Source organism: Erpetoichthys calabaricus, chromosome 8 (genome assembly GCF_900747795.2).
Source record: "Erpetoichthys calabaricus chromosome 8, fErpCal1.3, whole genome shotgun sequence".
Classification (NCBI taxonomy): domain Eukaryota; kingdom Metazoa; phylum Chordata; class Cladistia; order Polypteriformes; family Polypteridae; genus Erpetoichthys; species Erpetoichthys calabaricus.
Genome location: NC_041401.2, coordinates 19,467,662 through 19,493,233, shown reverse-complemented (window position 1 = coordinate 19,493,233; position 25,572 = coordinate 19,467,662). Strand labels below are relative to the sequence as shown.

The 25,572-nt window shown below is 39.1% G+C and overlaps 1 protein-coding gene across 1 annotated transcript in view; it reads left to right on the top strand.

The window, feature by feature from the left end:
- dcaf17 (ddb1 and cul4 associated factor 17) overlaps positions 1–25,572 on the top strand; it is a 113,020-nt gene that overhangs the window by 42,692 nt on the left and 44,756 nt on the right. The window contains exon 5 of the mRNA XM_028806305.2: positions 18,934–19,070. Coding sequence (XP_028662138.1) covers positions 18,934–19,070 — 137 coding nt within the window. The remainder of the gene's footprint in view (positions 1–18,933; positions 19,071–25,572) is intronic.

Below are 25,572 nucleotides of genomic sequence, written 5' to 3'. Positions count from 1 at the left end.
AGACTGCATCAGGTTTTCGTCCAAGATTCCCTCTTTATGATATGAATGTTGTGAGTTCATTCCGTGTTAAATTTTTTTACTGAGCCTAAGGCATGTCTTTTTTTCTCAGACATTTTGTGCCTACTTTAGGTTTTGAAGAATGGAGAATTCTATTTTGATATTCGCATTTGTGATAGAGTGCAACATTCTAACGCACCGCATCCCCCTTTTGCCCCAGTGGTGACAGCGATTGGAGAAATTGGGTGTGCCAGTTTATGCAGATTAAAGCATCTGCAGGAGCAAAGTGAAAGGAAGAGTATTTGGCGAAGCTCAAAGAAGACACATGTAGTAAGCATAATGTAGTTGCTTGACAGGTGTTGTGGCTGTGAGCATAGCCAATTTTCCACAACTGATCCAGTAAAAAAAGTTATTAAATATACTGTATATTCCACATACATCTCATCGCTCAGCAGGCTCCTATCAATTATGGAGAATCCACTGCATCCACTTAATAGTATCATCTCCAGGCAGAAGAGCAGCTTCAGCGACAGACTGCTGTCACTGTCCTGCTCCACTGACAGATTGAGGAGATCGTTTCTCCCCCAAACTATGCGACTCTTTAATTCCACCCGGGGGGGTAAACGTTAACATTCAACATTATACATAGTTATTGTCTGTTTTTCACCTGCATTATTATCATTCTTTAATTTAATATTATTTATTGTATCAGTATGCTGCTGCTGAAGAATGTGAATTTCCCATTGGGATTAATAAAGTATCTATCTATCTATCTATCTATCTATCTATCTATCTATCTATCTATCTATCTATCTATCTATCTATCTATCTATCTATCTATCTATCTATCTATCTATCTATCTATCATATAGTGCCATTTATCTATCTATCTATCTATCTATCTATCTATCTATCTATCTATCTATCTATCTTTCTTTCTTTCTTTCTTTCTTTCTTTCTTTCTTTCTTTCTTTCTTTCTTTCTTTCTTTCTTTCTTTCTTTCTTTCTTTCTTTCTTTCTTTCTTTCTTTCTTTCTTTCTTTCTTTCTTTCTTTCTTTCTTTCTTTCTTGCAACCTTGTGGCAATGCCAACATGGGGACTACAATTCCCATCAGCCGAAGTGGTGTTCCTGGTGATTTCATCAGCACACACAAAGCTTAAATAAGAACATCGGCAAACACTGCATGTCATCAAAGTTTGCAACTGCTCCATTTTTTTTCTCAACCACTTTAGGATGAGAATTTCATTGTCTAGCTCAGGGGTGGGCAATGTTGGTCCTGGAGAGCCGCAGTATGTGCAGGTTTTTGTTCCAACCCAGTTCCTTAATGAAAACTCAATTATTGCTGATGAAGCACATATTGCTTAAGTGACATTTTGATGCTTCATTTTAGTGGTCTCGCTTGTTAAGGTTCTCCACCCTTAATTGCTTATTTCAATCTTAAACTGCTGCATTCAGTGTTTTAATTGCTCTTTATTAGCAATAAGATGTAAAAGACAAAGCATCCAGCAGTTCTCCAGCTAGTTTTGTTCCAATTACATCTGTGTGTGTTCATCATGCACTGTTTGATTTAATAAAACACTTAATAGAAAAATGTGACAGACTGAAAATGATCTGTTTTAGGCTTCAACTCATTTGGATGATATCCTTGGAAAGGAAAAAATCTACAATATAAGAATCTTACATTGCACAGACTAACAAGCCATAAAATTAAATAAGGTCTGAGATTGGTAATAATTGGTTTCTAATTAAGCAATTCGGTTGGAATGAAAACCTGTAGCCACTGCGGCTCACCAGGACCGACATTGCCTACCCCTGGTCTAGCTGGATCACCGCATTTATCTTTTTTGTGTCCTCTTGGAATGTGTTCAGACATGTTGCATTTGCAAAACTCACTCCCCCCCCGCCCCATTTACTTTAAGATGGACACTTTTCTGAGAAAGATGTTGCCAGAAACAATGTATGCAGTGTTTTCAAAGAGCAAAGACCTTTCTTTCTTTATACACCCACCCAAACAAATTAAAAATCTCCCATACCCATATACCTGTTTTTATTAAGTTTCACTATTGCAGACTTGCACACAAAAATATAATGTATTTAGAAGGAAACTGGGCTGTTTTGCTTGTCATTACCTATTGTGATGTCATATTTGACATAATACATGAAGTGAGATTCAGGCAGCCGGACAGTGGTGGTGTTATGCGCTTGGCCATACATGCACTTCATTTAACTATGTTCACCATATGTGACAATAAATCTGAAATAAATTGATTGCACTGGATTTTTGTGTCGGTGTATAGCTTTACGTTTTTGAAAAAGCCAATGCTGTTGTTCACCTGCATATCATTAACTTTGCATTACCAATCAATAATTGGCATTAAGGACTTTTTGAAGAAGAAAAAAAGCACTCCAAATTAACTGATGGCACAAAGCCACGATGAAGCACATTTTTTTTCCTTTAGCTGGTGAAGATGCTGTTTTTAGGAATGTGATAAGAAGAGAACAGGATGGTGCTTTTGAGTGAGTAAAGGTTGTAACGACTCAGACCCGACATGCTGAAATGGGCCAATTGCTTCCGTTAACCTTCCTAACTGTAATATCTCAGCCTGAATAGCCCTGTTGTAGTCCCTTTTTGAAATTATCAGCTCTAACAGTTAAATGAATATATACAGTATGTGAGAAAACAAATGCTACAAAGCAACATCCACAGGGAGAAATATACAAAAAAGAGAGTCAAAAAGATTAAAAAACAGCAACAATCACTTTCTTCCCCCACCACCAACACACAATAACCCCTATACTTGCAAGTAAAAATATTTACAGTGGAAAATATCAAACCTCAACCCCCCTTCCAAAGTTCACCCACAAATCCAAAGTTCCAGTTTCCTGTTAACAACAGGTGAAAGAATTATAGGAAGCTGGCCAACCCAAAAAGTTGACATTTTAACTGTAAAATGTTTCACAGTCAGTCTGCGCCATTGTTTTCATGAGCTCAACTGAGTTCGCTAGCTATAACAGAATGCAGAATTCACATTCCTAGAGCAAATTGCTGACCTCCACCTCTAAAGACGGGTCTTGTGGAGCTTTAGTTAGGTCTTTTTCATATTTTTTCTCTTGATGTCTGTTCTTCTTTTCCTTTTGAAAAATGGAGCGATTTATGCTGATTCCATCAGAAAAAGAAACCGGATGTGCCGCCTTCCGGGGTGCCACTGTCAATCACAGGATGTATGGGCTATCCTAATATCTACACAAGCAGACCAGACAGACAGCAGAAATCACACATTCTTGTATGTGGCAGCACTACAAAGTAATTAACTGTTTAAAAATTTTTTTGGTATACATTTATTCAAACCCACCTTATAATGAACCATTACTAAATTAAGGCTTTGATCTCAAGAGAGTCAACATTTTTAGCAGTTTTTATCTTTGAAAGAATCAACTCTAAATCACCTTTGTAACATTACTGAATGCCCTTTAATACAGAGTTCTGCTTGCTGTATCTTTCACACCAGCACCACAAAGGACCCCCCAACCCCTATTGTAGATGTTTTCCACAATCCATGCTGTTCATAGTTGACAAAACTTTCAGCTCATTACATAGGCCATGTAAATGTGAACCCTTTTAACATAATTTCTTTTTGAAATAAGTTAAAGGAAAACACTTTTTTATTTTTTTTTTTTTTTTTTACTTTATTGTTTGGATATTGGTATGGCAAAAAAAAATCTTGAAAATACAACATTTGAAAACATGAAAAAAATGCTTGGGTTGAACACTGTAAACAGAGGAAAATCATAAACGTATAATAATTATTATTATATATGTACGAAATTCACATTATTTCTACTGATTATACACTTTCCTGTAAAACTGTGTTTTGTAGTGACATTCAACGAGAGCCAAGTCACTAGGAAAAACAAGAATTGATCTTCAGCAGAAATGTTTCACTCATGGACAATTGTATGTAGCTTGCTCAACAGCAAGCAGCTCCACTGAAGTAATAATATTATCCCCTGGTAAATAAAATAGAATTAAAATACAATACAGAAGAGCAGTCAGTTAGTAGAGCACAGTACTTCTGATACATCTGAATAACCAACAATATAAATGAGTAATATTTTCTTAGAAAATTTCCTGAGTGAAACTGGGTAACATAGCTTGTGTGTTTGTGGTGCCGAAGTTAAGGTCTGATATATGAGCAAAGAAGGAATGAGGCTGTCAGAAGTAAGGGCTTGGTTACCTTTCCTGCCATGGTTTCAGCAAGTTGACATGTTAAACCCCGTTCTCTTAGCCCACGATTAGGTTGCTTTACCAAATAGTCAACAAGACGCTTTCTCTCCTTAACTTCATAAGGGCCCTGCAAGTGTGCCAGCAATTTAGAATGTGAGGTGGGAACAAGCACCATGACGCAAACTCCTGGGCAGTCATAACAATGGGCCTGTGCTGTTTGCACTTTCTCCATATGTTCTTTTAGGATGGGTTGAATTTTTTTTAATTGAATTTTTTAAAAGCAAGTAACATTCCATACAAACAAGTCAAACTTACCAAAACTAAATTCAATTCAACTCTTACCCAAGAGAAAGAAAGGAAGGCCAACAGCCAGAGTAAAACTTTTTAAGGGTAGAAAAGAGGACAGATAACCTTTTTCCTCAATATAAAGGCTTATTCTAAAATGTTATTGATTATATCCTGCCAGGTTTTAAAGGTTGGGTTGAATTTTCACAAATCTATCGCTTAACTGCATGATACATTCCAGTATATTTGTGAAAGAAACTTCCTTTTCTTCCCAACTTTCTTTAGTATATCCAATAAGCCTTGGGGCCACCACTCATAAAGTAATTCAAAAGGAGATGCCTGGGGAACTTCCCAGTATGCAAACAATATGAGGGGGAGTAACTGATCCCAGTTCCTCGCATCCTCACTGACCAGCTTGCGTATTATTTGCTTGATGGTCTGGTTAAACTGCTCCACTAGACTATCAGTTTAAAGATGGTATACTGAAGTGTTTAAGTGCTTGATCTTGAGTAATTTGGAAACTTCTCTGAACGTCTCCGAGGTGAAAGGCGTCCCTTGGTCTGTTAAGACTTCTTTGGGGATGCCATCACATGCAAAGACCCCTACTAATGCCTGTGCAATGTTCTTGGAAGTGGCTGTTTGCAATGGGATAGCCTCTGGATAATGGGTAGCATAACCAGTTAGGACTAAAATTTGTTTATGTCCTCCAACTAATAGTTCAAGTGGTCCCATGATATTCTCTTGAAGGAAATGTCATCCAAGGGAATGGGAATTATAGAAGCACAGTCCCTCCTAGGAATCTGTCACAATTGACACTCCAGGCATGAAGCACAAATGCGACAGACCTCTTCATTAATTCCCAGCCAATAAAATCGGAGCTTGATGCGCTCAAGAGTTTTGTCGGTTTCCAAATGGATGCCTAAGAGGTGGGCATAAGCTAGCTCACCGACCTTCTACTGGAAAGTCTGCAGGAAAAGCAACAGCGAGCTTACCTCCCTCTCATGCTCTGCTACACGATAAAGTAAATCATTATAGAGAACAAAGTGCAGCCATTGTGGCATTAGATGTTGCATGCGTTGGCCGTTTACCAGTACCACTGCATTTTTGAAAACATAAGAGAATTATCATCCCATTGTTCAGTTTAAAGGAAGCCGGACTTTGGTGAAATTGAAAGTATAACACAGAGAGAGCGTCCGGACCGACCTCAATTGCTGTGGTCGTGACAGCCCAAGGTCGGCTGAGGATACCTCCGGTAGTGACGCTGTGATGTCTACAATGTCACACTGGGTGGGTACATGACTCCTCAATTTTAACTGTAAACAAGGCATGGAGATAGCTTGGGACAGATTCTCCCCGTCCATAACAAGGCCCAAAGGTTTTGCAGGTGTGGATTGTGCAGTGCTGTTTTTAATTTCCAACCAGTCTCGCCCTAGTATTACTGCATATGGTGGATTCTGGAGGACCACAACTCATAGTGCCCTTATGGTCCTTCCGTAATTGATAATTGATAATGCATGAGGTGGATATATACCATTGAGTGTCCATTGAGTATCGACAAGTGAAAATGGAAATATTGCTGCCAGAATAAATTAATGCAGTAACCTTGTGCCCATTTACAAGCACCACTCCTGTACAAAAAGTCAAGGTTTTAGCAACTGCACAGTACCTTCCTCCCTTTGCCCAGCTGTAGTCCATGGGCTTACTAAGCTGTGGGCATGTTGGGATGGTATGCCCTGCCTCTCTGCACTTGAAACAGCGCAGGGAGAACATGCGCTTTTCCTTGGCTTTCATCATGTGCTCTCTGTCATGGCGGGAAGGCTCATGGTGAGCAACACAACCCAACCGGGCATGGAGAGCAGACTGTTCTGCGCGCTTGGTTTGTGAGGCCACCTTATATCACTCGATGGTCTCAATTAAGGCTTCCATAGTTTTATATAATCTTGTCTCCAGACCAGCTGAGCAAGGAATTCGGGAAGGGCATTCACCAGAATATAGCAGGCGATCTGGTCCATGACTTTAGAGTCATCGCCTGGGAGCGTGGGTGCCTCTCTGGGTCAAATTTCCACTCCTGGATAATTCTCGCCTGCTGGTCTGGGGAGACGCCTTACCTTTTAAGGACCACTGCCATTAAATGTTATAATTAGCAGCAGCCTGCTCCTCAAGATCAGAATAATTCCACTGTGCTTCACGGCAGTATATTAGCCCATCCTGCTCGCTCCCAGTTATGCTGATGGCTGTACGTTCAAAAATAACAAAATATGACTCTGTGTTATCATTTTGTAAAGGTATCAATACCTGGAATGGTGCCTGTGACTGGTCCTAGCGGAGAGTTGTATGGGCTTTATTCGACACTACAGACTAGATGAGCTGTGTCCTGTATTCCCTCACCTGGTCCAGGAGGGACTGGAGTACTGTGGCCATGGTGGTGATAATAGCATTCAGGTCTTGCTGCTTCAACACCTTCAGCAATAATCCTGCTGACTACGCCACTGTGACATAAACAGAAGCAAACCAACATAGAGATTTTGGGACATACCACCGTGTTAACCCTCTATACTTGGAAAACAGTTGGAAAAAGCAAAACAAAATGGTCTCATGAATGAACTGTATACAATAGAACAAAATGGTGGTTATGTAGCAGAATAACAGGAAGGGGCAGGAGCAGGGGAGCCGAAACCGAAAGTGATGTCATTAGTGGGGGTTCCTTCAGGTGGTCTGCACATGTAGAAAGAGAGAAAGTATTAGAAGACAGCGGCAACCCGTGGTCCGGCAGGTAATTCCAGTTATTTAGCCTACTAGGGGGCTCTGCCGCCTGCTCACTTCGCTCGCACACCCCTGGGTTTGGTTTACCAGATATACAATTTAAAGAGATGTTATTTTCATTGGAATTGTTACATATGCATTATTTTCACTTTTACTTTAAAACTTTAGTAAAAACAATATTTGGAATTAACTTTTCTTCAAGATTGCATTGAATTTTGATTCTGTGTTTGGACTTAAATCGTGACAACACAACATATAACTGCCTGTGAGTGAATATCGTTTCTTTCTCTCTAATAAATAAAACGACTTTTTCAAATGTTTGTCCATGCTCTTCCTTCTTCGCTTTGTCATTGACGTGTCATCTAGAACGTATACAATTATTGTCCTAATAAAATTTATAAGATCTGAGAGCGTAGGAAGTGTGTCTGACAAAAGCATTCACACGACTGAGGTTAGATGATCGTGGTCTTGTTTGAAAATAGTTGTAAGTAGGGCATGACTTGAAAGAATCTCATGTTAAAAGTCTCCTTCTCACAGGACTTCATACCGCCCCAACATTTTTGGAATCTGTTAATTCTTGCTGGCAACATGAATTAGACGATCTACAAGTCTCCAACTTAAAGTTTAAATCCAAACCATATAATCAATCTCTTTTCGCTGTTCCGTTATTCCACAGAGTAATAATTTGTTTGTTTGCGCTAATGCGATCTTTACTATCCTTTTTTTGAGAATTTTCGTACTTCCATTATCTCTAACCAGCTCTGCAAGTGTATTGCGCTAACGTTTTTGGAATCTTTTAATTCTCGCAGATACGCCTCTTCATTGGGAAGAAACACTACTCTTTTTATTCCCTGACTAGACATTAAGCCCGTTACAATAACGGGCGCTAGAACAGTAGTGCATAAACATTAGTAGGAACAGTCTATTAAATGGCAAGGGACCTTGACCTCATTCTGTTTCTTGTCTTAATTTTTTTTTGTCAAAAATATTTTTGCAAGAAGCCTAAATTAAAATAATAATAAAAATAAAATAGAAACGTATATGACAATACAGTAAGTATAATTAATATTACATTTATCCTCTCCTGTGTGGCTGTTGATTGATGTGTTGTGTCTGTTTGAAGATCTCCTAACCTGCCTCTCTTTATTTTAGCTTGCTGTGGCATCTCTCCAGCAAGTACTGTGCAGTTCCCCAGCAAGTATTTTAATCTGTGCTGGCGTGCAGCTGATTATTATACATGTAGCATCTCCCCAGCATCGGATTTTATGTGGGCGAAAATAAATCTACTTTTAAAAGTCATCCTATTGTAATATCATGAAAATTCGTATATTTAGGAAAACCCCTTCAACGACTGACACTTTACACTTTACCGGGCCAAGCTTCTTAATCGCAAATCTGACATCCTCAGAGTGAACACTTGCAGAACAAACACTAATCCCTCCTCTTTGGGGAAGCTGGTCTCCGCGTCTCAGTACCCGATTGGATTTTTCGTGCCTTATGATTTAGATGTTACCTGATGTACCGAAATCCGATTGGATCGGCCACGCAATATTTTATAGGTCCCACCCTCTCTGTCTTGTGTGACGCGTCAGGCGGCCTTTGAAGCATCTGCTAGAGGCCGGTGACTCTGCCACTCATTCCGCCCTTCCCTGTACTTCCGCCTTGTCCGTACTATGCGTTTAATTTTCTGTCACAACAGTGGGCAATTAGCAGAGTCTCCCTAGGAACTGATGTAATGTGTGGCGTGCAGCTGATAATCGTGGCTGTGGCGTCTCTCCAGCAAGTACTGTGCAGTTCCACAACAAGTATTTTAATCTGTGCTGGCGTGCAGCTGATTATTGTATGTGTGGCGTCTCCCCAACAATGGATTTTATGTGCACGTCCGCGAGTACCCAATCAGCACCCTCCCCAGCAATGATGTCCTTTATTAAAGACTGCCCCGCGCATGCGCACTTCACCAGAAGACACACACACACAGACACATGGACGCACACAGGGATTTTATTAAAGAGGATGGCAACACGAATTAGACGATCTGCAAGTCTCTGATTTAAAGTTTAAATCTGAGCAATGCATTCAATCTCTTTTCGCTGTTCCATTATTTCACCAGATAATAATTTCTGTTTGTTTAAGCTAATGCAATCTTTCCTATCCTTTTTTTTGAGACTTTCGAATTTTCGTACTTCCATTATCTCTAACCTGTTCTGCATATGTACTGCGCCAACATTTTTGAATTCTTTACGACATTCTACTTTGTCGTCTACTCTATGTCCTTTATTTCCAGCCCTGGGCATGGTTAAATCTCTTTCTCGCTGGATGTATAAGTATCTCTCCGAGAAAATCACGTCTCTTTCCAAGATTTTTTTTATAATAATGAGATATATGTATGTGTGTGTGTGTTTATATGTGCGCATATGTATATATATGTATGTATGTATGTATGTATGTATTTATGTACACTATATACAGGGTGAGCCAAAATAAAGTATCACATTTCTCAAGGTCATTGCACAAGGTAGATGCAGCCAAGTTGGGGGGGATCTGGGGGGATTTGATAGGCGATCCCTTGAAGTTTTCAGTCGGCAAAATGCCTTGGTCCAGTGCGCTCCGTGCTTTTGCTGTTGAAGCGTTCTTTAAAAACAACAAATCCATCATCACTAAGCAGTGCACCTTCAGAACACACTTCAGCATTCCTCCTAAAGGTGACGTCCCAAATCAGAAAACAATTCTTCAGTGGGTGGCTAAATTTAGACAGATAGGTACAACATTGAACAGAAAATCTCCAGGCTGTCCTCGACTGTACGAACACCTGAAAACATCCAAGCTGTAAGGGCATCCATTTTGCAGTCTCCTAGATGTTCAGCACACAATCATCGTTCTGCCTTACTCATTTCCAACACGTCTTTGAGGAGGATTTTGCATTAGGCCCTTAATTTCCATCTATACAAAATGATGATAGTGCAAAAACTCACTGGGAGAGCCGTAGAGAGTTGTGCGCGATAATTCTGCAAACCATTCCTCAAGATACCATCGTCATATGCACAGATGAGGCACTTTTCCATTTGAATGGTTGTGTAAATAAGCAAAATTTTCGCTCATGGGCTAAAACCAACCCTCATGAACTTTGTCAGAGACCCCTGCACAGTGAGCATGTTACACTTTGGTGCGCCGTTGCATAATTTGGCATTGTAGGCCCTTACTTTTTTGAGGAGAATGTAGCAACGGTCACTGTCACTTCAGTACATTGAAATGCTACAGAACTTTTTGCGGCCCCAACTAGAAGAAATGGATATGGTGGATGCCTGGTTTCAACAGGATGGAGTAACAGCTCATACGGCCTGCACGGAGATCCATGCAAGTTTTGCAGGATAGCTGATTTCCCTGCGCAGCCATGTTGAGTGGCCTTCACGTTCATCTGATCTCGCTCCATGCAATTTCTTCTTGTGATATGATGTGGGAGACCTTCTATGACAAGACCCTGAAGGTTGCTGAGGGTTGTGCTGGTGTTACCAGTGTTCCCACAAGGAGGTGTTTGATCTCACAGGGCACCCTGGATATCATCGATGGGAGTCGCAGCGCACGGCTCAATGGCAACTCTGGTCTGTACCGGGAACAGGACAGCTGCGAGGACTCTGTGGGCAGATAAAGAGGTGTTTCTTAGAGGAATCTGTGAGCAAGTGACACACCATCTGTGGTCTAGCGACCCACGTCCTGCTTACAGAGGAATCGAAGCATTACGCACATCCAAATCTGTTCTTCGGAGAGTCGCAGTCAGGGCAGCTGATGGAACGGTCCTTACGGATGACACTGCAGTTGTGACCCTCTGGGCTGGCTACTTTGAACAGTTGTCCAAAGTTGATTCTCCAGCTAGGACATTGGATATCTCTGGGATCACGGTTCTTGAGGCTGATCCTCTAATTAGCTGTGAACCACCCAATCTCACTGAGATTACACAGGTGGAGAACCAGTTGAGGGGAGGAAAGGCTTCAGGGATCTGTGGTATCCGGGGGTGAATTTCTCCAGGCTGGTGGTAAGGATGTCCTCCTGCCATTGTAAGCAATCTTTGCTTCCATTTGGGAGACTGGCATCATCCCAACTGACTGGAAAACGGGACTTGTCGTCCCTATCTAGAAAGGGAAAGGTAATTGCCTGGATTATGGAAACTACAGGGGGATAACACTGCTCTTGGTGCCGGGTAAGGTCCTTGCTAAGGTCGTTCTCAATAGGATCCATGATCACTTGCTCACCTACCAGCGACCAGAACAGTCTGGTTTTACGCCTAAGAAGTCTGCCATCGACCGCATCCTGGCACTGAGGGTTCTCATGGAGTGCAAATGTGAATATTGGCAGAGTTTCTTTGTAGCTTTTGTCGATTTTCGTAAAGCGTTCCACTCAGTTGATCGAGCTGCCCTGTGGGACATCCTGAGGGTTCGAGGGATCCCCTCGAGGTTGCTGGATACACTGGTACTGTGAGTGCTGTGCAGAGTGGAGGCAGAACCTCTGTGTTTTTCCCAGTTGATTCTGGGGTATGTCAGGGGTGTGTTCTTGCTCCTACTCTGTTCAATTCTTGTATGTACCGGGATCCCGAGTTGTTTCGTCATATAGTGGGTGTGGCAACGCACTGCACCAGTGCATGCTCCCCGACTTGACTTGACTTGAGGCTATCTCAAGTTGAATGTATACACACACCGACTTCAAAAAGGACACTATTCAACACGAAATTGCCGCTATTCCCCTTGAAATGGCTGAACGAGTCATGCGAGCGTTCAGAAATCGTCTCAAAGAGTGTATCGCTAATGATGGCCACTACCTTAAAGACATCATGTTTAAAACACAGTGAAAAAAATCGATTTTGTATACCCTTTCTTGTGTTGTAATGAAATTTATTTTATCATTTAGCGTTTTTGTACAATAAACATTTGAAATGTGGCACTTCATTTTGGCTCACCCTATATAATAAATCATCTTCTGAATAGTGCTGATTGATGCACCATGCTACTCATATCATCCCACAGTGGTGGACATCCACAGACCAGTGTTTAATTCATGCTGAGTCACATGTAAAGTTCCCATTTTCCTTCTAGAATCCACAAAAGTGTAGTATAGATAAATTGATAATAGTAGGTATGTGCACATGCCTGGGATGGATTGGGAACAGACATTATTACTTTATTTAAAAATGCATGGATGAATAAATAGATACATACTGTAGATATGTTGCTTCAGCCAATTGCGGCACAATGTATGTAATCCTTTACCTGCAACTAAACAGCACCCCCTGCTGATGTAACATATTGTAATAACAATTATTTTAATAGTTTTATTTTATTTATCTTTTTCTGCTTCATTTTCATATATGCTTAATCTATTTCAGAGACATAAGAGCATGTGCAAAGCAGGAACCTACTCTAAAAGTGACATCAGTGCCTGAGTATTTGCATTAACACAGTTCTCACCCCTATAATGTACTTTTACTTGACTTTATTTCTATAACAGAAGCTTATACAAATTAAATATTCATTTAAATATGCAGTGTAAGGATTATAGTTATCCCATCTCCTTCCAAGCAACTAATTTAATAAAAACATACTTCAACATAATTATTCAATTAAATATTCCTGGTCTTCACTGAAGAGTGAACGGCTGATGAGTGATGTGTGTTGATTAAGATAACTTCTTAATGGCTTTATATTTCATTCATGAAAAACAGAGTGAACTCCAGATGGCTAGGTGGCAACCAATGATTTTAGAAGTGGCATACACCACCATCTGTCTAGCTTCTTCCTGTTCCTAGCAGGACTTTTCTTTGCCACACTATGATGGAGAAGGTCAGAACAATTACATTAATGGACATGTAGAAAATTATGACTACTTTCTATAACTCTCCAGATTTCTTAAACCAGTGTTTGTCAAACTTTATTTCTTTAAGGTTCCCCAGCATACCACGTAGATATGTTAGGGTCCCCCTACACAGGCCACATAATATTATTTACCCTCTTGTACTTTTGCTGTTGTCTTGACAAAGGTGCTTATTTTTTAATTTAAATGTATTAACAAATTCTCTTTTTTTTGCTGGTATTATTACACTGCCTGTATTTTTAAATCTATATATATCTCTTATATATATTTCTGTTCTGGTTCGTCCTGCTTCCACTTCAAAACCGGTCCCGCCCACACGCAGCCGACATGGCAATTCTCGATTCCTATTCGTCCTCTTCCATGTCATGCAGTATACTGGCCTGCTGAGCGTAATACATCCAACAAGTACTCGAGATGCTGCCACAATAGTAAAGTAGATTTACCACCTTTGCGGGTGCCACCTGTGAATTTACAACAGCTTTTTACACAGCATCAGAAGCTAAAAATTATCGTGAATACAACTCTTCTCTAGCGTTTGCTTCCATGGGTGCATAGATAACTCAACCCCCTGGCCACGGACCATACTGTTTTAAAATACACGGCAAATTTATCACCAAATTTCTCCACTATATGTTAACACTTCTACCTCTCCAGGATATGGACAGTTGTATGTTTTTGACACAGTGCAAACTACTGAAGTACGCTTACAAAATAAAGCAAACTCTGCATGCAGCGAAAATGTGCTTCCCCAGCTAGATTCCATGCTCAGAACCATCAACCCCTTAGCTAAATCATACAAACACATGCATAAAATCGCTCAGTCCAATCCAACAGCATCTGCACGAATGGTTTTCAAGGAAAACCCTGGGCAGGACTTACGACGATACAATCCACCGACATTGCAGCGATTTTCGTCAGAGAAGATGGCGAAACGCCTGCTGAAAGGGACATTTGCATCTATCCTATAGGCAACTCCTGTAAACAGATTTCCACGCTCAATATGAATTGCGAGTCTATGGTTTACCCACTTTTATTCCCTTATGGAGATATTGGCTGGCACAAAGATTTACAACATGTTCCTGATAAAAGATGCGCCAAGCAAATAACGCTTACTCAATGCCAATTTTACGCGTACAGATTAGCAATGAGGAATACATTCATTACATTCAAATACATTCATGTATTTTGCACTCCAGTGGCAAACTATTCCAACAGTACATCGTAGATGCGTATGTTAAAACAGAGGGCGCGTGTCTCAACTATCTCAGATTACATCAACAAGATCTGTGCGTGGAACTATCAGACGTACGTGTAGGCAAAATGATCATATTACCGTCCACATTTCCAGGAAATCCAAGATACATGCAACAAAACTATCAGGATTTCCATCAGCAATAGCACATTTAACACAAGTTTCTCTCAATGTACAATAATCAAGTCAGCGGAAAAGACAATAGCATCGTGTGGGGATATGAGAAGGTGGTGGAAAGTTGGCTAGTCTTGATACCTGTGCAGCTTTAAAAAGTGAGCGGCTTGGCAACAGCAATGTGTATCGAACTGCATCTCCTTCATGAGACCATCATGTCTTTGTATTGTAAAACACAACATTTGTTTACTGCAGTATGGTATGTCATTTTCTTTTCACAATTTCTTAACATGCCCCTTTCCCATTCCAACAACAGGTTAGTAGATGAGTTGTGCTGAGCGGTACAGAGAAACAAAGCATTTTAATGCCAGGTGGAAATGTGATCCTTCTTAATTTATATAGTAATGTAATCTGTATATGAAACTAATGTTAAAGGGTTCTTTGAGAACACTGACAGTCATTGTTCACTGTATTTGACTGTAGTGGCTTTCTTTGTGGGTAAAGGAAAGGAAGACACGTATCAGAGAATGTGATTAATCAAGAAAAGAACAGTTTATTAAGATGGGGGTTTCAAAAGGAGGGAGAAGTATGAATGGTGCAGGAAAGATATAAAGCAGTGAACTAAGTAAAGTCTCCATCACTGTTCTGGATGTCGGGAGTGCATTAACAGAACTGCACTGCTGTTGTCGGTTCCCTTTAAGGTCTTATGTTGAATGTTTGTGTGCTACCTTATTTCTTCTTATCCATTCTTATCATTTTTTTTATTTATTATATTTTATTTATACTTTGACACCAAAGGGACTGCACCTAATTTCGTTGTATTTGTTACAATGACAATAAAGATATTCTAATTCCGATTCTTTAATGAGAACGTTTCTCACACTGTGTCTCCTTCTGGCCCATACTTTAACACCACTGGTCCCAGCCTTTTTTTAATTGAACCCAGAAAATGCCACTTACTCCTCTACTTCACTCTCCTTTAACCCCATTGTGAAGCAACACCCTTGCCTCTACCTCTATTTCACTCTTCCTCCCCAGTAGTGATGCTCTGATTAGGTTTTTTTAACCCCAGTACTGATCACAGATTTTATGTTAACTTGATTGACTTGATTCCAGCACCAATTTTTTTTTTATCCCTTTAAAAAATGTTTTATACTAAGGTCCTGCATAACTAGATACATAGAAGCATTATTTCCTACATTGAAGTGTATTTTTATAATTAAACTATAGACCTTAGGTGTTAACTGTTCACTATTTATTAACAAAATAAATTCTGTAGGCTTATTGTTCAGTGATCATAAAATTACTAAAATAAATAACATTTCCTAAAAATGCATACTTTAATAAAGTATGTACAAAAATATTTATCCATAACATGTATGTCATAAAAGAAAAGAAAATAACTAAACGATAATTACAAGCTGTCATATTGTTTAATTTTTTCTGTAATGTACCTGTCTGAACATCCATCCATTATCCAACCCGCTATATCATAACTACAGGGTCACGGGGGTCTGCTGGAGCCAATCCCAGCCAACACAGGGCGCAAGGCAGGAAACAAACCCCGGGCAGGGCGCCAGCCTACCACAGGGCACACAGACACACACACACACCAAGCACACACTAGGGACAATTTAGAATCACCAATGCACCTATCCTGCATGAGTTTGGACTGTGGGAGGAAACCGGAGCACCCGGAGGAAACCCACACAGACACGGGGAGAACATGCAAACTCCACGCAGGGAGGACCTGGGAAGCGAACCCTGGTCTCCTAACTGCAAGGCAGCAGCGCTACCCACAGTGCCACCGTGCCGCCCCCCTATCTGAACAAGACTTATTTAAAAAAAAGAATTTTCATAATTTCTCTAACAACAAAAAATGATATACTGTATACTCACACAGTCAATTAATTGATATTGGCAATTAAACACTACTTAAATATAAATATGCATGCACTTATAGGTTTTAGTCATTTTTAATCATTAATTTCACTATAGCTTTTTTTGCTGTTAAAATATACATTTACTATATTTTACAGGAGTGTTTTTTTTCTTCAGTGTATTAGCTAGACATTCATAATTCCTGAGATGCAATTATAAATATGGGTTACCACTTTAATTATGTAGTACTTGTTTCTTTCCAAAACGTATGCTGTATGACACACAACACCAAATAATAAACACAGTACAAATCTTTAAAAAAGACACAAATGTATCAAATGTTCATAAGTTGTTTATCAATAAGACAAATGACTAACATGCTGAATGTGTTTTAAGTAAAAGATACGTTTTGCTGCTAAGCTAACAAGACTGTTGTTTACTAAGTCAGTCAGTCCCGCTATATCCTAACACAGGGTCATGGGGGTCTGTAAGTATCAATTTCAAATTCATCTTTATCTTTTCTTTTTCCAATTACAAATCTAAGCTGCTGCACTTAAAACAAGCTCACTGTCCAGACTCAAATGGTCTGTTTTAATTTAAAGACCAAAATAAAAAGGTCTGAATTCATTAAAGTAGCTTTTCTTGACATTTGTCTAAATTCACAGGATGACTTTTCCAGTTCCTTTTCCTCAGTTTATTACTGCACGTTCTTTAATGTAAAAGCTAATATTCCAGTTGTCTCTCACTCTCTGGTAAAACAAGCCTTGATTTGCTCTTCTTTGTTTACACTGCAGGAAGCTTCCTGCCAAAAAAAAACAGCTAGCTGGCTTAACTACCATAATACCACACATACAGGGATGCGGCAACTAAATTACTGTAAAGCTTAGAAAAGCATTTTTTTTTGTGTGATTTAGATGGCCAGCCAATCAATCGGAGCATCCCAAGTTTATTGTTTTTTGTTGGCTCCATTTGTTATTGAAGTTTATGGCGTTTAGAATTTTGATTGCTAGCTATATAAAGGGAGAGTTCAGAGCATGTCTAAGTCTGTGACTCGTTGGCGCACCATCATGTTATAGAAGGTCTTGTAACTGAAAAGAGGATAGGAAAGAAGAGGATGTATGTAAATGCAATAAAGTAGAGTATATTGACAGCATTGAGATTTAAGAATAATAAAGATGAAAAATGACAGACATTATTCAGTCATAGACTGCGTTCATATCAGCAGGCTGAATTGATTCAAATCCAATTTTTCTTTTTTACCTTAATGTGACACAAGTCTGATGTTTTCAGGGCTGTGTGGACACAGAAATCCGATCTGTTTCAAGTTAGATTTGAGTCACTATCATATGTGATCCTAGATCACATACATCTCTGATTTGTGGTCGTGCAACATGAATGAGAATAGATCGGAATTCATGTGTTTTTTTTTTTTCCTATACTTCATCATCATCAGCCAGCACCAGAAGTGGGGCAAAACAACAATGGAGAAGAGCTACAACAGTCACAATCTCACTATTACTGGCTCCTTTCTCATACCCCCACATCTCTTGGTGCAGCAGTGACAGTAATAGCTGCAAAAATAGTAACAGCTAGCTGCTTTTTTTACGCCTTTTTGACCTAATCATGTACAACTGACAGTTGCTGTCCTGCAGAGCAAAATGTGATGCATACACTAGCTATTAACATGTCCATTTTGTTAGTTTTAATACCATGAATTGTCTCACAAATGTGAAGTTTTTTTATTGATGGTGAGGCAGATGACTTGTGAATAAACGTATCAATGTGGACATGCGTGCCATTTTGGAGGACAGATGTGTTCACATTACAGTTAGATACAGATCACTTGTAACTTATGTGAATCATCAAAACAGGCAAATCCAATTGTAGCAAAAAATCAGAATTGAGCAATGAGGCTTGTAATGTTAACGTAGTGTGAAATATAATCAGAGGAGTAAAACCCTAGGTGACACTACTTTATTCATGCTGTAGAATATCTTTCAAGGCAGTGAAGTCAAGCAAAATGACACCTTTTATTCGCTAACTAAAAAGGTTACAATATGCAAGCTTTCGAGGCAACTCAGGCCCCTTCTTCAGGCATACATCTTGCCTGAAGAAGGGGCCTGAGTTGCCTCAAAACCTTGCATATTGTAATCTTTTTAGTTAGCGAATAAAAAGTGTCATTTTGCTTGACTTTTCACTACATTCATAATGGTTAACACGGTACAACACTACCTAGTACTAAAGGCAGTGAAAGTAATACCAGCCTGCTAGTATAACTGAATAAAACAAGTACTGTAGCTTTTTATGTGGTGGGTTAAAAGCAGCATCTTGGGCAACTTTCAGACCTGAGTTTAGTACAGTTTTGGACTTGTTAGATAAATAAGAATTGATTAAGTTTGGGCTTAATTGTCTTTTTTCAGTTTTGTTTATATTCTATAGGTGGATGAGCCATTACTTTGTTTTGCTACTTTAAAAACATAGTGAAGGGATAGTTTGAATTTATTGGAAGTGTGATACAGTATTTATTTATTTATTTATTTATTTATTTATTTTAAAGGGTGAAACCTTGTCCACACCAGCCGACAGTGAATCTTGCCTTCTTGCGCTTACAACCAACAACTGGCTTCATCGGTATTCCACCAAGACTGGCAAACTGCTGGGAAGTGTTTATTTGTCCTCTCAGTGTAAATTCAGGTAGAAACAAAAGCAGATAATTTCAGATTTACAACTTTTTCCTTTATTGAAATAAGCTTTTAAACATGTAACTTTGAGCTCTTTTAATAGCATAAGGTAAAATAAATATTAATAATTTGTTTCATTGACCTCCACTTACAACTATTAGAAAGCTATTTAATACATTACCTGTTATAAAGTGTTTGAATACTTTAATAATTTTTAATGCTGAAATCTAGTAGGTATGCACTTAATGTCCAGTTTATTAGACATGGCTGCTTGTCCAAATGTCCAATCATGTGGAAACAAAAGGAATTCATATAGTATGCGTTATATCATGGTTAAAAGGTTTAGTTATTGTTTGTTAGTGTCATATGTATTGTTTCCCTCATCAAAGAAGCAGAAGCCCTCTTAAGATTTTGTCTGTCTGTCTATCTATGTGTGTATGCATATATATATATAGCAACCAAGCACTATATAGGCGCCTGACCTGACACAGACTCACACCGGAGGCAAGTTAAAATAAACAAAAGAACTTTAATTTTTCTTCACCTGTGGGGCACGTCTTTCCCGAGTCCCTCAGGCACAACACAGTCCCAAAACAGACCACACAAATAAAGGAAGTCACCACAACACACTCTTCTTGGCACCACCACTCCTCCCGACAAGCTTTGTCCTTCCCTCTACCGATTTTGGCCATTGAGGGGTGGCTGCTGGCCCCTTTTATAGTTCACCCGGTAGTGCTTCAGGTGGTTGACTGCCGAGTTCCGGCTGCACTTCCCTGCCCATATGGGCTCAGGAGTCCCAGCTGCAGCACCCCCCTGTGGGACCCAACAGGGCTGCACCCAACTCCAATTCCCATGTAGCCCTACGGGAAACCGAGGCACCGCTCCAACCCATGGGGTGGGGGTTTGGGGATGGGGGGGGCGGCCATCTAGCATCCAGGGGGAGGTATTGCACAGTTCATGGCTGCTCCCCCTGAATATGTAGCGAAGGGGAATCCTTGATGTTTACAATATATTTAACATGTAGTATATATAACATGTAGTTTATGTCTATGACTCCAATGTTTCTTAGTGTGTAGAAGGCATTGCGCATCTCGTGCTCAAATGTGCAAAAAAGGAAAGGATCCAAAAAGGAAAACTCAAGCCAAACTTGTTTTCAGTATGTGGTGAAAAATTTTTATTGAACCTAGAATTACGAGTACTGCACCGCAATATACCATCGCAGAGAATGTCATGCGTCACCACTTCTGGAGATGGCAAAGGGATGTGGTTGCCATTAACTAAATAGCCTATATAACTTAAAATGGAAGTGCAATAATAAAAGATTATTATAAAGAATAATAATCCTCACAGTATGACATCAAAAATAAAAAGTAAGTTCTAAATCAAATTCTGAATCTTCAAAACCCTTAAAGGACTTATTAATACTGTACGTACAAAAATGTCACCATTCAATAAAAATATTGTGTAGAGCAAAATTTGAGAAGTAACAACTATTAATGTTTTCAAATATAACATCAATTTTGCTCTTACATAGCATACAGTATGAGGCTATAATGCCAGTTTTGAAAAGGAAAAGGGCATAAACGGCTGCACCTTTAATTTTTTAACGTTTTATTCCATTTGCAGACAGCATGTAAATTAACTGTTCTAACCATTTCATAGATTTATGTAAAATGTGAATGAAAATCTGTCTAACTGCTAATCTTGTCTGAGTGGTTTAGCCAGTACTAAAAATATTAAAGTAAGATAAAAAATAATTTATTAGAAGTATGATTACTTATTCAGGAAGTAAACCTATTGTGTTTTCTTCACTAACTCTGTATTCACTGGTCAACAGTAGGGGCACATTGGAAATGTCTATACAACATTTTTTACCAAATGTAACATGTTACATTTTTAGTTTGTCATTCTCAGTTATTCTGCATTAAGGTACCTTTTATCCTGGTTCCAAAGTTTGATTCAAATAATGTTAACCAATGTGAGGATTTACCTAAGCAACAAAACGATTTTCTATAGCAGATATTTTGGATACTATTACAATTACATCAAGAACTTGGCTTTCTGGGCGGCACGGTGGCGCAGTGGGTAGCTCTGCTGCCTCGCAGTTGGGAGACCTGGGGACCCGGGTTCGCTTCCCGGGTCCTCCCTGCGTGGAGTTTGCATGGTCTCCCCGTGTCTGCGTGGGTTTCCTCCGGGCGCTCCGGTTTCCTCCCACAGTCCAAAGACATGCAGGTTAGGTGGATTGGCGATTCTAAATTGGCCCTAGTGTATGCTTGGTGTGTGGGTGTGTTTGTGTGTGTCCTGCGGTGGGTTAGCACCATGCCCGGGATTGGTTCCTGCCTTGTGCCCTGTGTTGGCTGGGATTGGCTCCAGCAGACCCCCGTGACCCTGTGTTCGGATTCAGCGGGTTGGAAAATGGATGGATGGACTTGGCTTTCTGTGCTGCATCCACCAAACCACTTCACAGAGCCTGGGTGCTGTAATGTGTCTGCTTGCCCTTGAAAGTCCCAGAAAGTTTCTGACAATTGCTAGGCACCACAGATATCATTTTTGTAGCGTGGCAAATATAAGAAAAATATCAAGAGTAACAACAAATGCTGTACATAACCTACAGTGGCATGACAGATGACTTTGACTCCATCAGTCAGGTTTCCTTTTGGAAGATCTTCTCTGGACTTAAATGTCCCCACAAATTTGACTTATCCAGAGGCTGATCCATCACCAGATGACTCCAGTTTTCCTTTGGAATAGTAAACAAATCCTTTTTCATTTTTCAGTAACAGGGTTGTCTCATCACCATTTACCTCCACTTTATTCTGCTTTTGATGGCCAACCAATCTATGTACCATAATTTGAATACCACTTCAGTGAATAATAATAATAATTCTATACATTTATATAGCACTTTTATCACTACTCAAAGCCCTTTACATAGTGAGTGGGAAGCTGCTTCAACCTTCCTTGCCTGGAGTCTTAAAAAAAAAAAAAAAAAATTTTCTTAGATGATAATCTTAGACCTTCAGTATACAAATTTTGGAATCTGGCAGAAATGTTCATGTTTTTGTTAGACTTTAGTACTTTTTTTAACCAAGGTATCATTTAATTGATTTTAAAATACAGCCGATGCATTCTTATGTTGAAAATGGCTATTACTATTTGAAATTATTAATTATTAACATATAACTACAAAGTCCCCTTTTCAGCACCAATAATCCCAGTGCTCTAATGGTAAACTCTCTTAACTCATGCTTAATTTATCAAGTTTAAATGCGAATTAGTTATTAGAGAAACCTTTGTAATTGTGTTAGCATAGCTGATACCCGTTGTTCTGCTCAATAAAAAAAGTAAATGATCTTTCCTGGGGTTGCACAGAGCTTGCATTCCTAATATTCAATTGTGGGCTCATAAATGATCGAAAACAAAAGAGCTCTCTCAAGAACAAACATCAGTCTATTGTTTTTTTTCAAAATGAAGGTAATTTCATGTGACAGATTGCCAAGAAACTGAAAATATCATACAAAGGAGTTCATTAATGTCTTGAGAGAAGAGAGCAAACTGAATCTGACCAGGACAGAAGAAGAAGCGGAAGGCCCAGGTGAACAACTGCACAAGAAGATTTATACATCAGAATCTGTAGTTTGAGAAACAAACACCTTACAGGTCCTCATTTGGCTGCTTCCTTAAGTAGTATATGCCAAATACTAATATCATCTGCAATAATGAAAGGATGACTTTAGAGTGCTGGCCTTAGAGGCAGACTTTCAATCAGAAAAGCATATCAGAAGCTGGGAAATAAAAAGAAAGCATTAAAATGAGCAATAGTTTGGAATTGCCCAGAAATTCACTGTCCAATGTCTGTGTTCTTTGCCCATTGCAAGCCTTTCTTTTTAATGTTGCAGATAACATTGGTGTGTAATTTTTAATGAAGCAGCCAACTAAGACCTATAAGTTATTTGTTTCTCAAACTACACACACTGATGTATGAATTCACTTATGCACTTTGTGCATCTGAGCCTTCCACATCTTTCGTACCTGGTTAGATCTAGTTTCTCCTCTTCTCCTCTAGCGGTCACCTTTGTAAGAAATGTTCCGTTTCTTGATAATCTGTCAGATGAACTAACCTTAATTTTGTAAAACAACAACAGACTAATGTTTTTTCTTGAGAGAGCTATTTTGTTTTGACCACTTTTGAATCCAGGATTGAATTTTAGGGATGCCAGTACTTTAAAACTTCAGGAAACATGATTTTTGTGTGATATTGGTCAGAATAATAGGTTTTAGTTGTGCTAACACACTTACAAAGGGCTTTCTAAAAATGAATTAACATTTAAACAAGATAAACTATGAAAGCTACCCATTAGAATACTGGAATAATAGCTGCCGAAAATGAGATCCATTATAAATCAGTCATTTTAAGTTGTAAGAGCCATTTGCAGCATTAATAATGGCTTTGCTCTATTTTTAAACCAATTTAATGGTACCTCAATAAAAAGTATCAATTTCTGTCAAAATTATGAACATCTCTAGACAATTCCTAACTTTGAACACTACTATAGGTGGTTTTTCCATTTTTGTACCCCGTACTGACTTTAGACTGATACATACCAGTTTCCTGAGGGATGCTACAGTCTAGGAATGTTCTGCAACATCTGGAAAACCAAGATCCTCTAATGAGTTATCCCTGGACAGGTACTATAAATATGGCCCTGGGGAAAAAGAATTTCCATAGAAGATCTTGAAAATGTTGGTCACTTTACATACCAGCCTAAAAGGGAAATATGAAGGAGGTAGTCCAATATTGCATTATATGTGCTAGCATTTACTTCAGAAAATATGAGAACTATGACATCAAGAAGGAAGCTAAACCAAAGGTGTAAAAGGAATTCATGTTACTACTTTCCAGGATGGTAGCAAGAATGTGGTTACCGATAAACCCTCATACATTGCCGTTTCTACAACCTTCAGGAAGTTCTTACCTGTAAACTTATGATGCCCTCACTGAGGTAAAAGTGGCTAGCATGATCCTGCATGCCTGCGTCAATGAGTTGGTCGTAAGAAGCAGTTCAAAGAATACCTTCAAGGTCTGCCTTACAAAAGGACAAAGCAACATCACTATTGGGAAGACTTCAGATACAGAACATCCCTTATGATGCCATGTGCTCACCAAGTAGAACTTTACTTTCAGAACAACTACCTCTAATTGGGTAAACCAAAGATAGCAAGTGAAAGAAATGTCACCTTCGGTCCCTGTTGTTCCAAGATGTATGGCTCAAGGATTGAACATCTCAACTATTTATGTTCACACAGGTTAAATTGTTGTACATGATTCTGATTTCGAGTACCTGCTGAGAGAGAAGATATGCATAGACCTCTCAGAAAACACTTGGGCTATTTTACTAAATGCAGCAGAAACACATTGTCAATCCATGAAAGACTGCACACTATCAAAATGAGCATTCTGCTGTTCAAGTCACACTCAAAGGGTCAAGGATTTCTTTTGGATTTGACTTTTGCAGGGTACTGGCCTTTTACTGACCAGGTTTGTTTGCCCAAATATTATACATTTAGAGTAAATAAAGAAAATTGTGCTCTTTCAAGACAGAGTACAAGTATCACAACCAAGCAAATATATCTATCAAAGTCAAGAAAGCAATGTGATTTTAGTACATTTATAGCTGAAATACTAAAGGGAATATGGCAAGATGAAATTGTATGCAGCAACACTGACGTCAAAGTGACATGTCATGATTTACACCTTCATTCATACTGCACATTAAAGACAGAAGATAAATCATTTATGTGGCAGAGGCCATTACCTACCAAAACAAAATAGACCAGAATATGAAAAGTAATCAAAAAAGGAATGCCAAATTTTACCTGTAGTAGAAGTTGCTAGGCATTTGCTTTCTCGCTGCCCTGTGATCATATTTTCAGACATATTTGTCCCTTGTGTGACTCCAAAAATATCTATTGTGTTGAAAGTACATTTAAAATGAATAATCAGGATACCTTAATAATGTGGCTCTAAAGCACAATCTAAAAGAAATCCCTGCTCCAAAAAGTAAGTGTACTCAAAAGGGAGTGGGTTGGATATAATGTAGAATGGTGCACTAATTAGAATGCTTATGTATAAACGGAGAGTACTGATCTATTTAGGTGATGCATTCAAAACCTAAAGATGGCTGTATGTTTAGAGAGAGCTTTTCCATCTGTGAAGGATGCATCTGAATGCACAGTGCTGTGCAATTTAGTAAGGGGGGGAAGTCTAAATGCTGAGTGCTGCTGTATTTAGGAAGGAGCACTCTAATTAGGGAGAGAGCGAGAGAGAGCATATATGAATTCACAGGGCTGTCTTCAAAAGCCGCATTACACAACAAAGGGTAGTACTCTGTTCAGAGAAGCACTTCTTATCCAGAATGACTTAGCCTGGTGTGCTAAAGTAACTAATACTTACGCCATGCTGTTTTTCACTCTATACCTTAGCTAAAAAGCAAGTGCTTATTGGTTTGAATCAC